The 18,617-nt window shown below is 44.3% G+C and overlaps 1 protein-coding gene and 1 long non-coding RNA gene across 3 annotated transcripts in view; one reads left to right on the top strand and one right to left on the bottom strand.

Moving 5' to 3' along the window:
• The window catches only part of LOC139278438 (carboxypeptidase A1-like), a 46,269-nt gene extending 29,406 nt beyond the window's left edge, over positions 1-16,863 (top strand). For both annotated transcript variants that reach the window (XM_070897204.1, XM_070897205.1), the window contains exons 7-11: positions 4,327-4,437; positions 7,725-7,815; positions 11,601-11,800; positions 13,841-13,925; positions 16,598-16,863. In XM_070897204.1, the coding sequence (XP_070753305.1) occupies positions 4,327-4,437; positions 7,725-7,815; positions 11,601-11,800; positions 13,841-13,925; positions 16,598-16,785 (675 nt within the window). In that variant the 3' untranslated portion in view covers positions 16,786-16,863. The remainder of the gene's footprint in view (positions 1-4,326; positions 4,438-7,724; positions 7,816-11,600; positions 11,801-13,840; positions 13,926-16,597) is intronic.
• LOC139278439 (uncharacterized) lies at positions 5,854-16,082 on the bottom strand. Its single transcript, XR_011596266.1, has 3 exons — positions 16,006-16,082; positions 11,315-11,441; positions 5,854-5,928 (listed from the first exon to the last, which is right to left on the bottom strand). It is a non-coding gene; the product is annotated as an uncharacterized lncRNA (long non-coding RNA).
• Positions 16,864-18,617: the final 1,754 nt, after the last annotated feature.

Here is an 18,617-nt window from a genome sequence, read left to right as displayed (position 1 = left end):
CGAGCCATACAGGCCAGGAGTCAGCACTCTCAAACTTCCTTTACTCCGCCCCAACAGCTAGAGTTGCCAACCCTCCAGGATTGCCCTGAAGGCTCCAGTAATTAAAGATTAATCTCCTGGACACTGCCGCGAGCAACCCAGGGGCATTAAAAATATGCTTTATCTAATTTTCTTTGAACACTTCTGTTTATGGAACGAAGGCTGTTTGACTGGGCGGGGCAATTAGAAGCAGGAGGTCATGCGATGAAACCTCCAGGAATGCGTCCAACCACAGTTGGCAACCCTCGCCACAACACACCCTTAGCCTAACTTCAGAAGAACAATCCCGACTGCACAACCGTGAACATTTCCACTGCACCATAGCTGTTCTGATTGAGATTGCAGTTTTGGGGGTAACGTTCCTGAGCTACAGAAGAAGGGGTATGGGGGCGGGTGGGAGGGGGCGAAGCAAATCAGCCATAGTTCCTGCTCCCGACTACTGGCCAGTGACAATCTGCTGAAAATGCCCGTGTGGATATCAGATGAGGACAGGATCAGGCTTGGGTGTGATGCCCTCACAGCTGAATAACCCACTGACAAATGAAGAATGGCCATTTGGGAAAGGTACAAGAATATTGCCTTCAGGAGGTGAGGATAGAAAATGAGGGATAAGAACATAAGAAATAGGAGCAGAAGTAGGCCGTTTTGCCCTTTGAGCCTGCTCCGCCATATAATAAGATAATGGCTGATCTGATCTTGGGCTCAGCTCCACTTCCCTGCCCGCTCCCCACAACCCTTCACTCCCCCCATCGTTCAAGAATCAGGCTATCTCCACCTTAAATATATTCAATGACCCAGCCTCCACAGCTCTCTGGGGCAGAGAATTCCATAGAAACATAGAAAATAGGTGCAGGAGTAGGCCATTCGGTCCTTTGAGTCTGCACCGCCATTCAGTAAGATCATGGCTGATCATTCCTTCAGTACCTCTTTCCTGCTTTCTCTCCAGATCCCTTGATCCCCTTAGCCATAAGGGCCATATCTAACTCCCTCTTGAATATATTCAATGAACTGGCCTCAACAACTCTCTGCAGCAGGGAATTCCACAGGTTAACAACTCTCTGAGTGAAGAAGTTTCTCCTCATCTCAGTCCTAAATGGCCTACCCCTTATCCTAAGACTATGTCCCCTGGTTCTGGACTTCCCCAACATCGGGAACATTCTTCCAGCATCTAACCTGTCCAGCCCCATCAGAATCTTATACATTCCTATGAGATCCCCTCTCACCCTTCTAAACGCCAGTGAATAATGGCCCAGTTGATCAAGTCTCTCCTCATATCAGTCCAGCCATCCCTGGAATCAGTCTGGTGAACTTTCGCTGCACTCTCTCAATTGCAAGAATGTCCTTCCTCAGATTAGGAGACCAAAACTGAACACAATATTCCAGGTGAAGCCTCACTAAGGCCCTGAACAACTGCAGTAAGGCCTCCCTGCTCCTATACTCAAATCCCCGAGCTATGAAGGCCAACATACCATTTGCCTTCTTTACCGCCTGTTGTACCTGCATGCCAACTTTCAATGACTGATGAACCATGACACCCAGGTCTCGTTGCACTTCCCCTTTTCCTAATCTGCCTCCATTCAGATAATATTCTGCCTTCGTGTTTTTGCCCCCAAAATGGATAACCTCACATTTATCCACATTATACTGCATCTGCCTTGCATTTGCCCATTCACCTAACCTGTCCAAGTCACCCTGCAGCCTCTTGGCATCCTCCTCACAGCTCACGCTGCCACCCAGTTTAGTGTCATCTGCAAACTTGGAGATATTACACTCAATTCCTTCATCTAAATCGTTAATGTATATTGTAAAGAGCTGGGGTCCCAGCGTTGAGCCCTGCGGCACTCCACTAGTCACTGCCTGCCCTTCTGAAAAGGACCCGTTTATCCAGATTCTCTGCTTCCTGTCTGCTAACCAGTTCTCTATCCACGTCAGTACATTACGACCAATACCACGTGCTTTGATTTTGCACACCAATATCTTATGCGGGACCTTGTCAAAAGCCTTTTGAAAGTCCAAATACACCACATCCACTGGTTCTCCCTTGTCCACTCTACTAGTTACATCCTCAAAAAATTCCAGATGATTTGTCAAGCATGATTTCCCTTTCATAAGTCCATGCTGACTTGGAGCGATCCTGTCACTGCTTTCCAAATGCGCTGCTCTTTCATCCTTAATGATTGATTCCAACATCTTCCCCACTACTGATGTCAGGCTAACCGGTCATAATTACCTGTTTTCTCTCTCCCTCCTTTTTTAAAAAGAGGTGTTACATTAGCTACCCTCCAGTCCATAGGAACTGATCCAGAGTCGATAGACTGTTGGAAAATGATCACCAATGCATCCACTATTTCTCGGGCCACTTCCTTAAGTACTCTGGGATGCAGACTATCAGGCCCCGGGGATGTATCGGTCTTCAAGACCATCAATTTCCCTAACACAATTTCCGCCTAATAAGGATATCCTTCAGTTCCTCCTTCTCACTAGACCCACTGTCCCCTAGTACATTCGGAAGGTTATTTGTGTCTTCCTTTGTGAAGACAGAACCAAAGAATTTGTTCAATTGGTCTACCATTTCTTTGTTCCCCATTATAAATTCACCTGAATCCGACTGCAAGGGACCTACATTTGTCTTTACTAATCTTTTTCTGTTCACATATTTATAGAAGCTTTTGCGGTCAGTTTTTATGTTCCCTACAAGCTTCCTCTCGTACTCTATTTTCCCCCTCTTAATTAAACCCTTAGTCCTCCTCAGTTGAATTCTAAATTTCTCCCAGTCCTCAGGTTTGTTGCTTTTTCTAGCCAAATTATATGCCTCTTCCTTGGTTTTAACACTATCCTTAATTTCCCTTGTTAGCCACGGTTGAGCCACCTTCCCCGTTTTATTTTTACTCCAGACAGGGATGTACAATTGCTGAAGTTCATCCATGTGATCTTTAAATGTTTGCCATTGCTTATCCACCGTCAACCCTTTAAGTATCCTTTGCCAGTCTATTCTGGCCAATTCACGCCTCATACCATCGAAGTTATCTTTCCTTAAGTTCAGAACCCTAGTTTCCGAATTAACTGTGTCACTCTCCATCTTAATAAAGAATTCTACCATATTATGGTCACTCTTCCCCAAGGGGCCTCGCACAACAAGATTGCTAATTAGTCCCTTCTCATTACACATCACCCAGTCTAGGATGGCCAGCTCTCTAGTTGGTTCCTCGACATATTGATCTAGAAAACCACCCGTAATACACTCCAGGAAATCCTCCTCCACCGCATTGCTACCAGTTTGGTTAGCCCAATCAATCTGTAGATTAAAGTCGCCCATGATAACTGCTGTACCTTTATTGCACACATCCCTTATTTCTTGTTTGATGCTGTCCCCAACCTCACTACTACTGTTTGGTGGTCTGTACACAACTCCCACTAGCGTTTTCTGCCCTTTGGTATTCCGCAGCTCCACCCATACCGATTCCACATCATCCAGGCTAATGTCCCTCCTTACTATTGCATTAATTTCCTCTTTAACCAGCAACGCCACCCCGCCTCCTTTTCCTCTCTGCCTATCCTTCCTAAATGTTGAATACCCCTGGATGTTGAGTTCCCAGCCTTGGTCACCCTGGAGCCATGTCTCCGTGTTGCCAATTACATCATATCCGTTAACTGCTATCTGCGCAGTTAATTCATCCACCTTATTCCGAATACTCCTCGCATTGAGGCACAGAGCCTTCAGGCTTGTCTTTTTAGCACACATAGATTCACAACCCTCCGAGAGAAGAAATTCCTCCTCATCTCAGTTCTAAATGGGCGACCCTTATTCTGAAACTATGCTCCCTAGTTCACGAGGGGAAACATCCTCTCTGCATCTATCCCGTCGAGCCCCCTCAGTATACCATATGTTTCAATAAGATCACCTCTCATTCTTCTGAACTCCAATGAGTATAGACCGAAGCTGCTCAACCTTTCTTCATAAGTCAACCCCCCCCATATCAGAAATCAACCTCGTGAACCTTCTCTGAACAGCCTCCAATGAAAATATATCGTTCCTTAAATATGGAGACCAAAACTGTACGCAGTACTCTAGGTGTGGCCTCACCAATACCCTGTACAGTTGTAGCAGGACTTCCCTGCTTTTATACTCTATCCCCCTCGCAATAAAGGCCATCATTCCATTTGCCTTCCTGATTATCTGCCACACCTGCATACTAACCCTCCCTAAGTTGAATCAGGAAGGAACAGTGGATATGGAAATGTCCGCAACACTCAATAATAGTCGATTCTTTTTGGTCTCTTACCCAGCTGGTCAGTGTATATGGCAGGGATGCCACTGTGACTTCACTCCTGAACACTATGGACCTCTACCTAGAGATTGTTACAAACCCTGATGGTTTCCATTTTACCCACACTAATGTAAGTACAACAAATACAAAAGCAAAGCGCTGCTTTTGAAATCTGAAATATAAACAGCAAATGCTGGAAGTATTCAGCAGGTCAGGCGGCATCTGTGCACATTTCAGGTCATCGATCTTTCATCAGCACAACGTTACCTTCTCAACAAAAAAAAAACTCTTGGGGTTGAAAGTCATGTTCTTTGATGGCAATGATGTCAGTGCTAGGTAGTGGAACACTTTTTCAACACTTTTCATCCTCTATCTCCCTGTCCGGCCACTGTCTCAGGCTGAACCACACAGTTTGCATTCTTGGTGTTCTGTTTGATCATAGCTGAGCTTCCGACCCTATATTCTCTCCATCACCATGACCACACCCACCTCCGCAACATCGTCTGTCTCTGCCCCTCCCTCAGTCACTAAAACCCTCATCCATGACTTTGGCACGTCTAGATCCGATTACTCCAATGCTCTCCCAGCCGGCCTGCCATTCTTGACCCTTCATAAGTTACCGCTCATCCAAAACTCTTGGATGCGTATGCTATCCCACACCAAGTCCTGCTCACCCACCTGTGCTCACTGACATTGGCTTCCAGTCCCTCAAAAACACAAGTTTAAAATTCTCATCCTCATGTTTAAATCCTTTCATGGCCTTGCCTCTCCCCATCTCTTCCAGCCCTATAGTCACCCCCTCCCACCCCTCAACCCCTCTGTCCCTCTGACTCTGGCCTTTTGTGCATCCCACCCATTCGCCCCACCATTGGCAACCGTGCCTTCAACCACCTGGCTCTCACCCTCTGGAATTCCATCCTTAACCCTGACCAACTCTCCACCTCCCTCTCCTTCTTTGAGACTCACGTCTTTGACCAAGTTTTGGTCAACCCCCTAATATCTCTTCCTTTGCTATGCCATCCATTTTTGTCTGATTAGACAACTGTCAATCACCTTGGGGCGATCTTCTACATTAAAAGGTGTTATATAAATGCAAGTTGTTGTTGTGTCAGCGCAAGGACTCCCTGGTCAGGTACAGCTGGGCCAACTTCAGAGAAAGGTTTCTTCTACTCTGCCCGAACAATGTGTCTTCACCCCAGTACAGAATGGTACCAGTGTGAGTGGTTTCACTTTCCACACCACTATTCCAGGTCTTCTTTGAGTGAGGTTGCTGGCTTGGTGCCATTTGAGCCAGATTAGGGTAGTTTTATGTTGAGGTACCCATCCTCATGAGGAACTGTACTGATGTTATACTAAACCCTTCTCGTGGAGGACCCTTACAGGTAGGCAGAACTTATTTCTTATGTTCTTGTAAGGTATTGGGTGGGTCGGCAACTTGTTTGCATCTTTCCACCGTCTCCTCTTTTGATCTAACTACCAGTCGCCAGTTGTGCGAGAAGAACGCTCCATCAGGTTTTTGTAGAGGTGCAGAGCTGCCTGGAGTCTCCCTGTATGTCCTCCACATGTGCCCACACCATAGAATGGGGAAAGTCACGTATGACTCACATCAATGTGTAGAGTCCTATGTCGGTATGCAAATAAAAATAAAAAGAACTGTTATAATGTAGGAAACATGGTAGCCAATTTGTGCACAGCAACTCCCACAAACAGCAACGCGATAATGACCAGATCATCTGTTTTAGTGATGTTGGTTGGTGATAAATATTGGCCTGAACACTGGGGAGAACTCCCCTGCTCTTCTTCAAAATAGTGCCATGTGATCTTTTACGTCCATCTGAAAGAGTAGACGGGGCCTCGGTTTAACGTCTCATCCAAAAGACAGCATCGCTGACAGAGCAGCACTCCCTCAGTACTGCATTGGTGTGTCAGCTGGTTAATGTTCAATTATAACGTACAACAAATAAGATCCTGAGTTACATTAGGAGAAGATGAATAAAAATCTCAAGAGGTTGCATTGTTGTGATATCATCATCATTATCATAGGCGGTCCCTCGAACGAGGATGACTTGCTTCCCCATGAGTTCACAGATGTTTCAAAGAGGGACCCGATGTTCCAGGCCCGAACTCCAGCTGAAGGGGTGGAAGATGCCTGTGCGTGGAATTTTTAACATGTGGTGACCGTTGCATATCAGCCACCACATGGGCTTGACAGAGCTCGGCCTTTATCCAGTGGCAAGGGTTGAACCAGGACGACTGGAGACCTGTCTGCTGCACGGACCTAGTGCGCACACATATTGCAGTGTGGGCTGGCCCGTGCTGCCCCTAGGCCCTCGGCTCTCCTGGGCCCCGTACCCTCATTCGCCGGACCTTCGCCCTCGATGTTCCAGGGCCTGGCGCTCCAGCTCTATTTCTAGCCCCGACCTGCGATGGTGTTCTCACAGATCGGAGCAGCCCACAATGTTGTGATATAAACTATTATTGATACATCATTTGAAACTCTATGTGCAACTCTAGTCACCTAATCATATAAAGGATGTTATTGCCCAGGGATGTGTTGAGTAGTCACAGAGGCAGGCAATGAAGATATAAATAGATAAAAGTTACAACAGGGATGATTCTGTCCACAAGAACTTTAATTATTTGGAAGGTTAAAAAAGATGGGCTTGTTTTTCTTGAAAGGGAGGAGAGTTTGAGATGACCTAAAGGACATTTTCAAGACTATGAGAAGAACTGACACAATTGATAGAAAATAGTAAACTGTTTACTCAGGCAATTTTCTGGTAATTATCTCATTGTTGTTTCTGGGAGCTTGCTGTGCATAGATTGGCTGCCACATTTCCTACATTACAACAGTGACTACACTTCAAAAAGTACTTCATTGACTGTAGAGCGCTTTGGGACATCTGGAAGTCGTGAAAAGCGCAGTATAAATGCAAATCTTTCTTTTTCTTTACCGGCAAAGGACTTATAGGGTTCAAAAAGCCAAGGAAACAGATTAAAAATGTGGAAGCTCAGAGTAAGAAGGGAAGCGAGGCAGAACTTTTTCAACCCAAAGGTAACAGAATTGTGAAATAAATTACCAGGCAAAACTACTGCAGCAAATGGTATAATTTTGCTGCTGTGAAGGTGAAGTACCGAAGCCCAGAGTGTGGGACACTAGCAAGGTTGAATGGAATAGAAGAAATGAATTAAATCAAGCAGCAGTGATTAGCCCATCTTGGCACTTAAAAGCTTGAAGATCAAGGCAGGCAGAAATGATTGAACGAGGCAAATAGTTTCTAAAGTTGTGTTTCTAGATAGTAAAGAGATTGACGGATATGTTGAGAAGGTGGGATTAATTTCTATGTCAGGGACAGGATTGAGGGACAAAGACATTTCCCTGTCTATAAAAATGATTGTGTTCCAATTTGTTTCCAGAACCGCATGTGGCGTAAGACCAGGTCGAAACATGCAGGCACGCAATGTACAGGAGTTGACCCCAACAGGAATTTTGATGCCAATTTTGGAGGTATGATTACACCGCATGCTCTGAGATAGAGTATGGACGATCAAACTACAAGTCCAGCTAAGCCCAAATATAAAGTAATTATGCTTCGCTGCATCCTTACTACTTTTGCAGGTGTTTAGTGTCTTTTAGTATTAGGGAGTAACTATTTGCACTGTATTTTCTGTGCATGCATCTGTCAAGCTCTGCCCCCCTGATGCCTCCCGCCCGAACTGGAAGTGTCGGACTGGAAGTGCGGCATTGACTGATTCATTCCAGGCGGCCGAGAGGGAGCAGCCGGCGGGGGGGCCGCGAGGGAGCAGCCGGCGGGGGCCCGAGAGAGCGTGGCCGGCAGAGAAGCGGCGTTGGACCGAGAGGGCCGGCGGGGGGCAGAGAGGGCCAACGGGCAGAGAAGCGGCGTTGGACCGAGAGGGCCGGCGGGGGGGCAGAGAGGGCCAACGGGCAGAGAAGCGGCAGGGGGCCGAGAGGGAGCAGGTGGCAGGGGGCGGAAGTGAGAGAGAGAGAGGCTGGAGGAGGGAGAGAGTTTGTGGGGGGAGAGAAACTGGGGTGGGAGAAAGAGAGAGACGGGGGATCAGAGGGGAGAGAGGGAACTCAGGGTAGACGAATCACGTTCTTACAACCCCTACAAGGGACATCGTTGAAGTGGATGAAAACCAGAAGTCACAACACTGTCACTATTCACTTCATACCCAATAAACCTGTTAACAATCCGCACACAATGCCCCATCTATGGTGGGGTGAGGGATACACCCACTTGCGCTGGTGCAAGGAAGACTTTGGCTGGGGGAGAGATGCACTTGCGCTAGGGTAAGGCACTTTAGCTGGCCCTTGGTGTCTTCTGGGAAGATCTATCCTCTGTGGCTTCTGGAAGTCAATGTGGATCGAGTTACAATTTGAAAAGTCAGTGAGACCTTGGGAAAGGCGGTTCCAGTTACACATTCCAGAGAAACTTCAGGGTTTGGCTTATCCTCCAAGGGGACCAATCATAGACAAAGGATGGACCAGGGCGGCTGTTTTCACAGTACAAATAAGCACGTCCATTACAGGTACAGAGATAGTTGGAATATTAACAGGGATACATAATAATGAGTAATGACCAGTCTGTTGCACCTCATTCTAAGTTAATTGATGCTGCACAGATCCAGCACCATGACTGTAAGCATCCGTGAAACCCCTTGGAGAAAGGGAGGTACATTCTCAAACAAAGATAATCTGAGCTATGGGTCTTGTTCTAAGCCACCCTCAGCAAGGTGATTTATAGGCTGAAATCATTATTTCCAGAATCTATTCAAGGGGTTTGAATGGTTTATATGTAAATTAATCAATACCTGGAAGTGAATTACATGCTGTAACCTAACCAAGGGCTTCAATAAAGAATATCTGGGATTTACAGACATGAAGATAATTGAGGAGTTTAGATGAACATAGGCTGCAGGAGGATATCAATCTACTGGTCAGATGGGCAGAGCAGTGGCAAATGGAATTTAATTCAGAGAAGTGTGAGGTGATGCACTTTGGGAGGGCTAATAAGGAAAGGGTATACACATTAAGCGGTAGACCACTTAATAGTGTAGAGGAACAAAGGGACCTTGGAGTGCTTGTCTACAGATCCTTGAAAGTAGCAGGCCAGGTGGATAAGGTGGTTAAGAAGGCATACGGAACGCTTGCCTTTATTGGACGAGAAATAGAATATAAGAGTAGGGAGGTTATGCTTAAATTGTATAATACTTTGGTTAGGCCACAGCTGGATTACTACGTGCAGTTCTAGTCGCCGTATTATAGGAAGGACGTGATTGCACTAGAGAGGGTGCAGAGGAGATTTACTAGGATGTTGCTTGGAATGGAGAATCTTAGTTATGAGGACAGATTGGATAGGCTGGGTTTGTTCTCAGTGGAGCAGAGGAGGTTGAAAGGAGACCTCATCGAAGTGTACAAAATATTGAGAGGCCTGGACATAGTGGATAGTAAGGGCCTATTTCCATTGGTGAAGGGGTCTATTACGAGGGGGCATAGTTTTAAGGTGGTTGGTGGAAGGTTTCGAGAGGATTTGAGGGTGGGGGAGGGCTTCTTTATGCATAGGATTGTGGGGATCTGGAACTCGCTGCCTGGAAGAGTGGTGGATGCAGAAACCCTCACCACTTTTAAGAGATGGTTGGATGAGCACTTAAATTGCAGTAATCTGCAGGGTTACGGACCTAGAGCTGGTAATTAAGATTTGACTGGATGACCTTTTGTTGGACAGCGCAGATATAATGGTAAGTACTACAGGGAATAGAATACGGCCAGGGTGATCTCCTGGACTAATTTCGATCACCTGGATGGGTCGGGAGGAATTTTCCCAGATTTTTTCTCCCTAAAGGGTTTTTATCTGGTTTTTGCCTCTCCAGGAGACCCCATGGCTCCGGTTGGAGTGGAGTGTAGAATGTTTCAGTATAAGGGGTTGTGTGAGGCAGACTGGTTGGGCTGGGTGCTCTTTGCCTTTCTGTCATTGTTCATAGGTTTATATGTAACCTTTAGGGCTGCTGACCAAGGGCCGTGCAGCTCTTTGTCGGCCGGCGCGGACACAATGGGCTGAAATGGCCTCCTTCTGGGCTGTAAATTTCTATGTTTCTATGAACTATGAGAATGTTTGAGAGCAAAGCCTTCTGATGGCTTATTATCAATACATGAACCCAAACCAACACTGAGCCGAGTTATAAAGCACCATTTGCAGAAGTCAGGCAACAGGTCACTACCCATCCTCATTTAAATGATCCAGGACAGTCTCTCACCCCAAAACCGGCGAGGGTGATGTCAGAGTTGGGAGCAAAAATTGTGCTGGAAGCAAGTGGACACCAAGGGAACGAACTCCTAGGTATAAAGTTAGCGCTGGGTAGGGACTTTGGCAGCTGATGCTGGGGCTGGGGAGGTCCAAGGACTGTGCCTCATGGCCCAAGAGGATTCCACAGAAAAGTAATTGAAAAAAAACTTAGCCAGTATCTACAGCCCTTTGAGGGAGAGAGTTCCAGATTTCCACTACCCTTTGTGTGAAAAAATGCTTCCTGATTTCACTCCTGAACAGTCTAGCTCTAATTTTAAGATTATGCCCTCTTGTTCTGGATTTCTCCACTAGAGGAAATAGTTTCAATCTCCCTTATCAAATCCCTTCATCATTTTAAAGATCTCGATTTACCCCTCAACTTTCTAAACTCAAAGGATGACATGCCAATATTATCCAATCTGTTCTCATAATTTAACTCTTTAAGCCCCAGTTCATTCTGGCGAATATGCGTTGCAGACCTTGCAAGACCAATTCTGAGTTTCGGCGCCCAAATCTGAACACAGTACTCCAAATGGAGGGTTTCCTGGATCTGAGTCCAGGTGTACTGGACGACCTGGGTGCAGGAAGTATCAAAAACTGGGCGGGTCAGAACAAACAGCCCTGTAAAGAAACCTGCGCATGTTTCCTCCATTGAAATGAATACATTGAAATTCAGATGGGTTCCTTTACAGGCATGCTTACCAGCTTCCTGATTTCCCAATATTCACTGCACCAGACAATCCAACTTGCCTGGCCACGCACTGAGGAAAGTCTCCCTTATCAAGTCTTCACGATTGGCCTTGGTCCTTTGCTTAAGTATTCCATTTTTCTTTAAAAAAAATGTTGGAATTGTTGAATGTGTATGACTAGAAGTGATAAGACCAATCTTCATTTTCCCACCACACAACATACACACACTCATTCCCTTTATATAAATGTGCATTAAGCAATCAGCTAGCAAATCATCATTATTTCTTTTCATTAACAGGACCTGGTGCCAGCGGCAATTCTTGTGCATCAACGTACTACGGACCTTACGTCAATTCTGAGAAAGAAGTCAAAGCCATTGTTGACTTTGTCAAAAACCATGGAAATTTCAAAGTCTTCATTGACGTTCACAGCTATTCCCAGCTCTTATTGTTTCCTTACGGTTACACCTCAACTAAGCCAAGAGACTATGAAGAGCTGGTAAGTCAGGGTTTGTTCTACAGCAGCCATACTTGTAACAGCGGTCAGGAGCCATTTGTAGCCCACTACCCATTTAGCTGGGTCCTCCATCAACATGCTACTCCATGTGTCTCTGGGCCTAGCAGTGGGATGTTGACATTGAGTCCCTTTCTCACTTTCCAGCAAAGGCAAAATGATAGACTTTAATTCTTTGTTTTGCTCAATTTCATTTATTTTGAATTCATATGGCAAGTGAAAGGGTCCAATTAAAGTAATTCACAGAGGTATTGATATTAAGGGAATCAAAGGATATGGGAACAGTGCAGGAAAGTGGAGTTGAGGTAGAAGATCAGCCATGATCTTATTGAATGGTGGAGAAGGCTCGAAGGGCCGAATGGCCGACTCCTGCTCCTAATTCTTATGTTCTTATGTTCATTTGGGCAAACACATGTTAATGTGTAATGTGTTAAAGGACAATAACATGAATTCAAAGTGGGGAGTTGATGTTTAACATACCTGATCAATTAATTCTGAACAAATTACTGATAGAGGAGAGGGACATGCAGTTAATAATTCTATATGTGGATATTCAAAAAGCTTTTGACAAAGTTCCACATTAGCAATTAATGGTGAAGGTACATAATTACAGATTAGGAAGTAAAATATAGTGCTGGATAGAAAATTGGCTTACACCTGCTGTTTCTTATGGTGATGCTTTGGATATGAATTATTGTTAGCAAATTTTCCAAGTTTGCAGGTGCTACCAAAATAAGGACAAATAATGGGAAGCAATACAATCAGATTTGAAAAATATTTAGGCCTTTTAAGACACGGGGTCAACAGGGTGGCAGATAAAGTTCAATGTGGGTAAGTGATAGAAAAGAAACAAAAGAAGGAACAATGTGTGCTGATAAGGAAAGAGTTCTAGGGGTTATAATGGTTAGATTTATAATTACAATGTTGTTAAAATAGTGATGAAAGGAAAGCTTCCAGTTAATTTTATGATGCCATTAATGCATAGCAACCAGAGAGATCTTTCCCTGATCACCTAACCACAGGAATTATATTATTGCCATTGAAAAGATACAGAGACAATAAACAAAAGTTTCAGGTATCATCGTTTAAGTTTTAGGAAAGGATGTCAGACTTTGGGTTTAGGGGAAAGGCTCTTTTCAAACGAAATTTCAAAATTATAACATTGAAGTTTTCGTCTATATAAGCTATGGTGAAGGCATCAAACACCAGGAGATGCAACTTAGAAGTTAGATGGAGCCTTGCTTACTCAAAAGGAGAATGGGATTAATGGACATGGTGAGAGGGTGGATATGTGGGATTGGTCTCTAAATAAGAATTTTGTTTGTTGGGCCTAACAACAGCAAATTGTATTTATATAGCGCCTTTAACGTAGTAAAATTTTACAAGGTGCTTCACAGGAGTGTTATAAGACAAAACAAATAGATTTGACAGCGAGTCACATAAGAAATTACAGCAGAAGAGGTAGATTTTAAGGAGCGTCTTAAAGGAGGAAAGAGGTGTGTAGGGACAGAGTTCCAGAGCTTAGGGCCCAAGCAACTGAAGGGTCGGCCACCAATGGTTGAGCAGTTATAATCAGGGATGCTCAAGAGGGCAGAATTTGAGGAGCACAGATATCTTGGGGGTGGGGGGGGGGAAGGGGGTTGTGAGGCTGAAGGAGATTACAGAGATAGGGAGGGGTAAGGTCAGGGAGGAATTTTTAAACAAGGGTGAGAATTTTGAAATCGAGGTGTTGCTTAACCGGCAGTCAATGTAGTTCACCGAGCACAGGGGTGATGGGTGAGTGGGACTTGGTGCGAGTTGGGACACGGGCTGCCGAGTTTTGGATAACCTCAAGTTTACGAAGGGTAGAATGTGAGAGGCCAGGGAATGCAGTTTGTGGTGGGGACCAAAGTCAATGGCTTCGGAGTCCCAAAATTTAATTGGAGAAAATTTCTGCTCATCCAGTACGGGCTTTGCCTGCTCTTAAAAATTGTGTTGTGTGTGTGTTTATCTAATTTAAATAACAAAAGGCCCCTTTTCCTTCAGTTGGCACTTAGCAAGAAATCCATCACTTCTTTGGCATCAATGTATGGAACCAAGTACAAATATGGACCCATCATCACCACGATCTGTAAGTATATACCTGCAGTGAGGAACAATGCAATCACGTTCAAATGAATTTTGAACCCATTATAAACCTTGCATTGGTTTCTGGTCCTGTATATTGCTATGTTCCTGTAGAGTTGGGATAAGTACCGGTGAAAAATTTGATAGATGTGTGTAAGAGATAGGATGGGATGATATTTCTTTGGCACTGGGATCAGCCAGATTGACCACAGTGGTCTTTTTGCTCCTGCATGTTACCCTGGAATAACTTAAAATAAAATAAAAATCCTCTAATGGTCCCAATTGTCTGCCCATACAGCCCAGTGGGGCAGCACTCCCTTTCTAAATAACATTAATGGGATACAGTATACGAGTAATTTGAGACATGACATGCGGTCAGTGTAGCATGTTTTGGAGGAACAGATGAATTTGGACCTATGGTTCCCAAAGTTCTCCACCACTGGAGTTTCCTTGCCTGGTTCTGCTGTAGACTAATTGATAGATTGCTTGCTGTGATTAGTCACTAACTCCATTATTGTTGTATCATGCAACAACAGGATGGTAAAATACAGACCTGGTCTTTTCTCATTTGGCAATTCCTGTGTTTCTAAAATAAAATCACTAGTTGGTCATGGAAGAGCATGAGCATTAATCTATTCATGTATTAATTCTGGTCGCCACACTTTAAAGGGACATCCTTGAATTGGAAAGGATGCAGGGAGGAGCATCAAGAATGAGGAAAGATTGGAGAAGGTTAAGCTCTACAGTCTGGAGATAAAGGGTGACCTCAAGGTTATATAAATGGCACAGATAAAATGAACTCAGAATATGCCTTCAGGATAAGTCAGGCCATCATTGGTGACAAAATATTGGTTACTCAAAGGATGATAAATGTTTAGAATGATCAACCAGGGAGGAGAGTGAAGTCAAAGATGGTAAGAGAACTGAAAATGCTTTGTCCCCCTCACTATAAGCAACGAGGCCCCACCAATGACACAGGGTCTCGCAAAGTCTACCCAAGCACCAAATGTCAATCTGGTCATAGCAGCAACAGGACCATGCTAATTGTTACATCTCAAATAAGGCACTGTAGACTTGAGTAGGTATAACAGTCTCTTTATTCTGACTCCAGAGTGCTGGCACAGCATGAAAGGCCTGCTTATATGCAGTGCTCCCAAGGGATGCTGGGATCCCTTGGGACTCCAACAGATGCACCCTCTGGTGGCGGTAGAATGCTGGTTACAAGGTGTTGCATACATAACACTAATGACCCTTCCGAATGCTCTTCCCATATTATTATCTACTCACTATCTATCAGTGCTCTGACATGCCGATTTGCATGTAAATGGCTCTATAGGAATACAAGTTATCCTTTCAGGGTCATGATGTGTGAGCTGACTTTTTTTCTTAAATAGTTATCTCAGGGATCCTATAACTTCCTATGGCTGTCCAGAGATTTAAGAGTCAATTTTTAATACATCTTTATTAAAATTTAAAAAAAGCAGTAAACCTGATCAGTGCTCCATCGCATCATTGCCCCCTTTTAAAGTTTATAAATGTGTTAGTGTCACACAATCCATTTTATCATTTTGCTTTTCATACTTAAAGAAATCCAATTCAACATTTAGCAATACACATTTTTATTGGTGATGGTATAAACTTTGTGATTCTCTTTAATTCAAGGTAGGTATACGTGTCATCTGAAACTTGAATTAAAGTCAGTCATCAAGTGATAGTTGTTTGTGTGGATTTTTTTTGAGGTCATCAAAATCCTCTATTTCTTTCCTCCTCATCACCTCATACAAGTCCTGCAGGATTATGGGCTTCCATAACCCAAAGGGTAGGTGGACAGCCTTCTCGCAGATAAGGTGGTCATTGAAATCGATTATTGTCAGGCTAAGTAAAGAGGCAATCGTCCTATCCACTGAATAATTGAAATGTTTTACAAATCCACCAAAGAAAGCATTGGAGGGGATTGGCAGTGATCCATCCTGCACAGGGCAAAAAAAACCTCCTGACTGCCCAGGTCTAAATGAGCTGTGTGCAGTTTCTGACACTAACGGATATTGGGCAGGTAGACAGAAACAGAGCATTAGTAAACTCACCACAGTCATCAATTTGCCTGGAAGAAGCGTCTTGATTCCCTTCATGATATTGAAAACGTCAGATAAGTCTCTTTACTGAAAAAAAAAGTCATTGGCTCATAATTAAAACTCCTGATCATAATCGTTCGTGTTGTTGACCTGGAGACCTTTTCTAGAGCAATAATATTCTCCTTACAATTAGACTAGACATTACTTCAGGGGGGGGGGGGGGGGAGGACTTGAGGGCAAGGCTTGCTCTCTCCTTTCCAAAGCCTTTTCTCCAATCAGACTGAGCCATCAGCCAGAGTCACCTGCATCCAGTGCTGTACTAAACGCACTTTTGAAAGGGAGTGTACAAGACCAGCCTGGGCCTCACACTCCCTCAGATTCCCTCCCACCCCCTTCTCTTTGAGGAAACACTGGGCCTGCACTTAGCACCTTTGCACCCTAAAATGCATGTGCAACTGGTAACCCAGCATCGAGTATTAAAGATACAAACCTATATCCCAGCACACAAAGGCATGGCACATCACAGTGTAAAGAATAAGCTGTGTTAGAACAGTAGACTATCATGCAATATTTGAATGTCTATATTTATTTGTTTCCCCCTTAGATCAAAGCAGCGGTTCATCCATTGACTGGGCTTATGACCAGGGCATCAAGTACGCTTTCTGCTTTGAACTGCGAGACACTGGTCGGTATGGCTTCATTCTACCAGCCAATCAGATTATCCCAACAGCCGAGGAAACCTATCTGGGTCTGATGGACATTTTTGACCATGCCAGACGACATCCCTATTAAAATAAGTTCAAAGCTTGTTGCAATTCCAAGAGCGTCACTCATCAGGACTGTGCAGCTTCTCTTGAATAAAAGGTTCAGAATGCAATTTGTTTTGTGTTTATACTCTTACTATGGCTATCACACTGTATACAATCATGGAATACATTGAGTGATACTTTATTCTGTACAATCAAGATCTCACTTCCAAGTCATTTTATTCCTTCAGACTAGATTGTCAGCCACGTGGATGTCTTGTGCATATTTCCTTCATACAATGAAGCCATACTTGGGGGATTAGGTGGTGCACTGGGTATTTTTGCTGCCTGTTGCCTCTGGGATCTTAGTTTGTATGTAGTGTAGACTTCCTGGGAGGGTTGGCCTCTCTCTGTTGGCATTAAGGGTATCATGTGAAATGGCTTTGCAGGGTCTCAATTCAACTCCTGGGGAGCATGGGTGTTCAGAACAACCCTCCCCCCCGCCCCCCCAATTTGGGGTTGGCAATCTCACACAGAAAATGGCTGATGTAGGAAATGGAAACATCACACCTCTTTGACTTCTTTGAGGAAGTGACACCCCAACTTGGACTGTGGTAAGCCTTACAATGTGTTGTACTTACCCTTGCAGAAGCCATTTGGCATAGTTCCACATGTAAGGCTATTCGTTTATCTCAAAGCTATAGCAATTCAGGGTAAATCTTGGGTATGAATAAGAAATTAGTTGAATGGCAGAAAACAAAAGGTAGTTGGAGCTGCACTGGAGTGTGTGTGTGTGTGTGTGTGTGTGTGGGGGGGGGGTGTAAGTGAGTGGTGTACCCTAGTCATTGATGTAGTAATACTGTTGTTTTTAATTTGCTTAAATAACTTGGCCTCAGAAACCTAAGATAAACTGTCAAATTTGCAGCTACTATACTGTGGAGGCAGGAAAGGCAGCTCAGAAATTATAGAATAGGCTGGACAAAATTGGTCTCGTTATTCTGGATGGATGATTAAGGTGGACTGAATGGCTTTCCTCCTGTGTTACAATCTTGTAAAAAAAAGAGTAGAGGGAGATTTAATTTGTGTTTATCTGCTATAACTCACAAATAACTGACGTTAACAGGGGATATTTGAAACATTGAAAAATTGGCTTAGTGGTAGCTTTCCCGTCTGAAGCAGAAGGCGCAAGATTCGAAACCCGCTCCAGGCAGACTTAGCAAGTGGAGACTGGAGCTTCATGTGGGTGGGGTGCTCCCCCTCCGTCCCACCCCCATAAAACAATGATCTAGACTTGAATATAGGGGGTATGATTAAGAAGTTTGCAAATGATACTAAAATCGGCTGCGTGGTTGATAATGAAGAAGAAAGTTGCGGACTGCAGGAAGATATCAATCAACTGGTCAGGTGGGCAGAACAGTGGCAAATGGAATTTAATCCAGAGAAGTGGGAGGTAATGCATTTGGGGAGGGCTAACAAGGAAAGGGAATGCCCATAAAACCCTCCTACTGTATAGGACTAACCACCCTATCAGTTGGTATAAAGATGGCTATGGCCATGATATAGCAGCAAATTCGTCAGACAGTCACTCAGCCTACAAATCAATCCATTCTTCCACAGTATTCGCGAAGTGAAGAATGTGAAGATATGAAAATAATAACCTTGAAAAATTCACCACAAGAAAAGCACACACACACACACACGGATTTGAATCCCCAAGGTCTCTGTGGCACTAAGCTGCATCGTGTCATCTGATCTTTCATAGAATCATATAAGTTTACAGCACGGAAGGAGGTCATTTTGGCTCATCGCATCCATGCCGGCCAACAAGAGGCTATCCAGCCTAATCCCACTTTCCAGCTCTAGGTCCGTAGCCCTGCA

The sequence above is a fragment of the Pristiophorus japonicus genome, chromosome 13, assembly GCF_044704955.1.
Source record: "Pristiophorus japonicus isolate sPriJap1 chromosome 13, sPriJap1.hap1, whole genome shotgun sequence".
Taxonomy (NCBI): Eukaryota; Metazoa; Chordata; class Chondrichthyes; family Pristiophoridae; genus Pristiophorus; species Pristiophorus japonicus.
The sequence above is the reverse complement of the archived record's forward strand: the minus strand, read 5'-3'. Positions and strand labels throughout refer to the sequence as shown.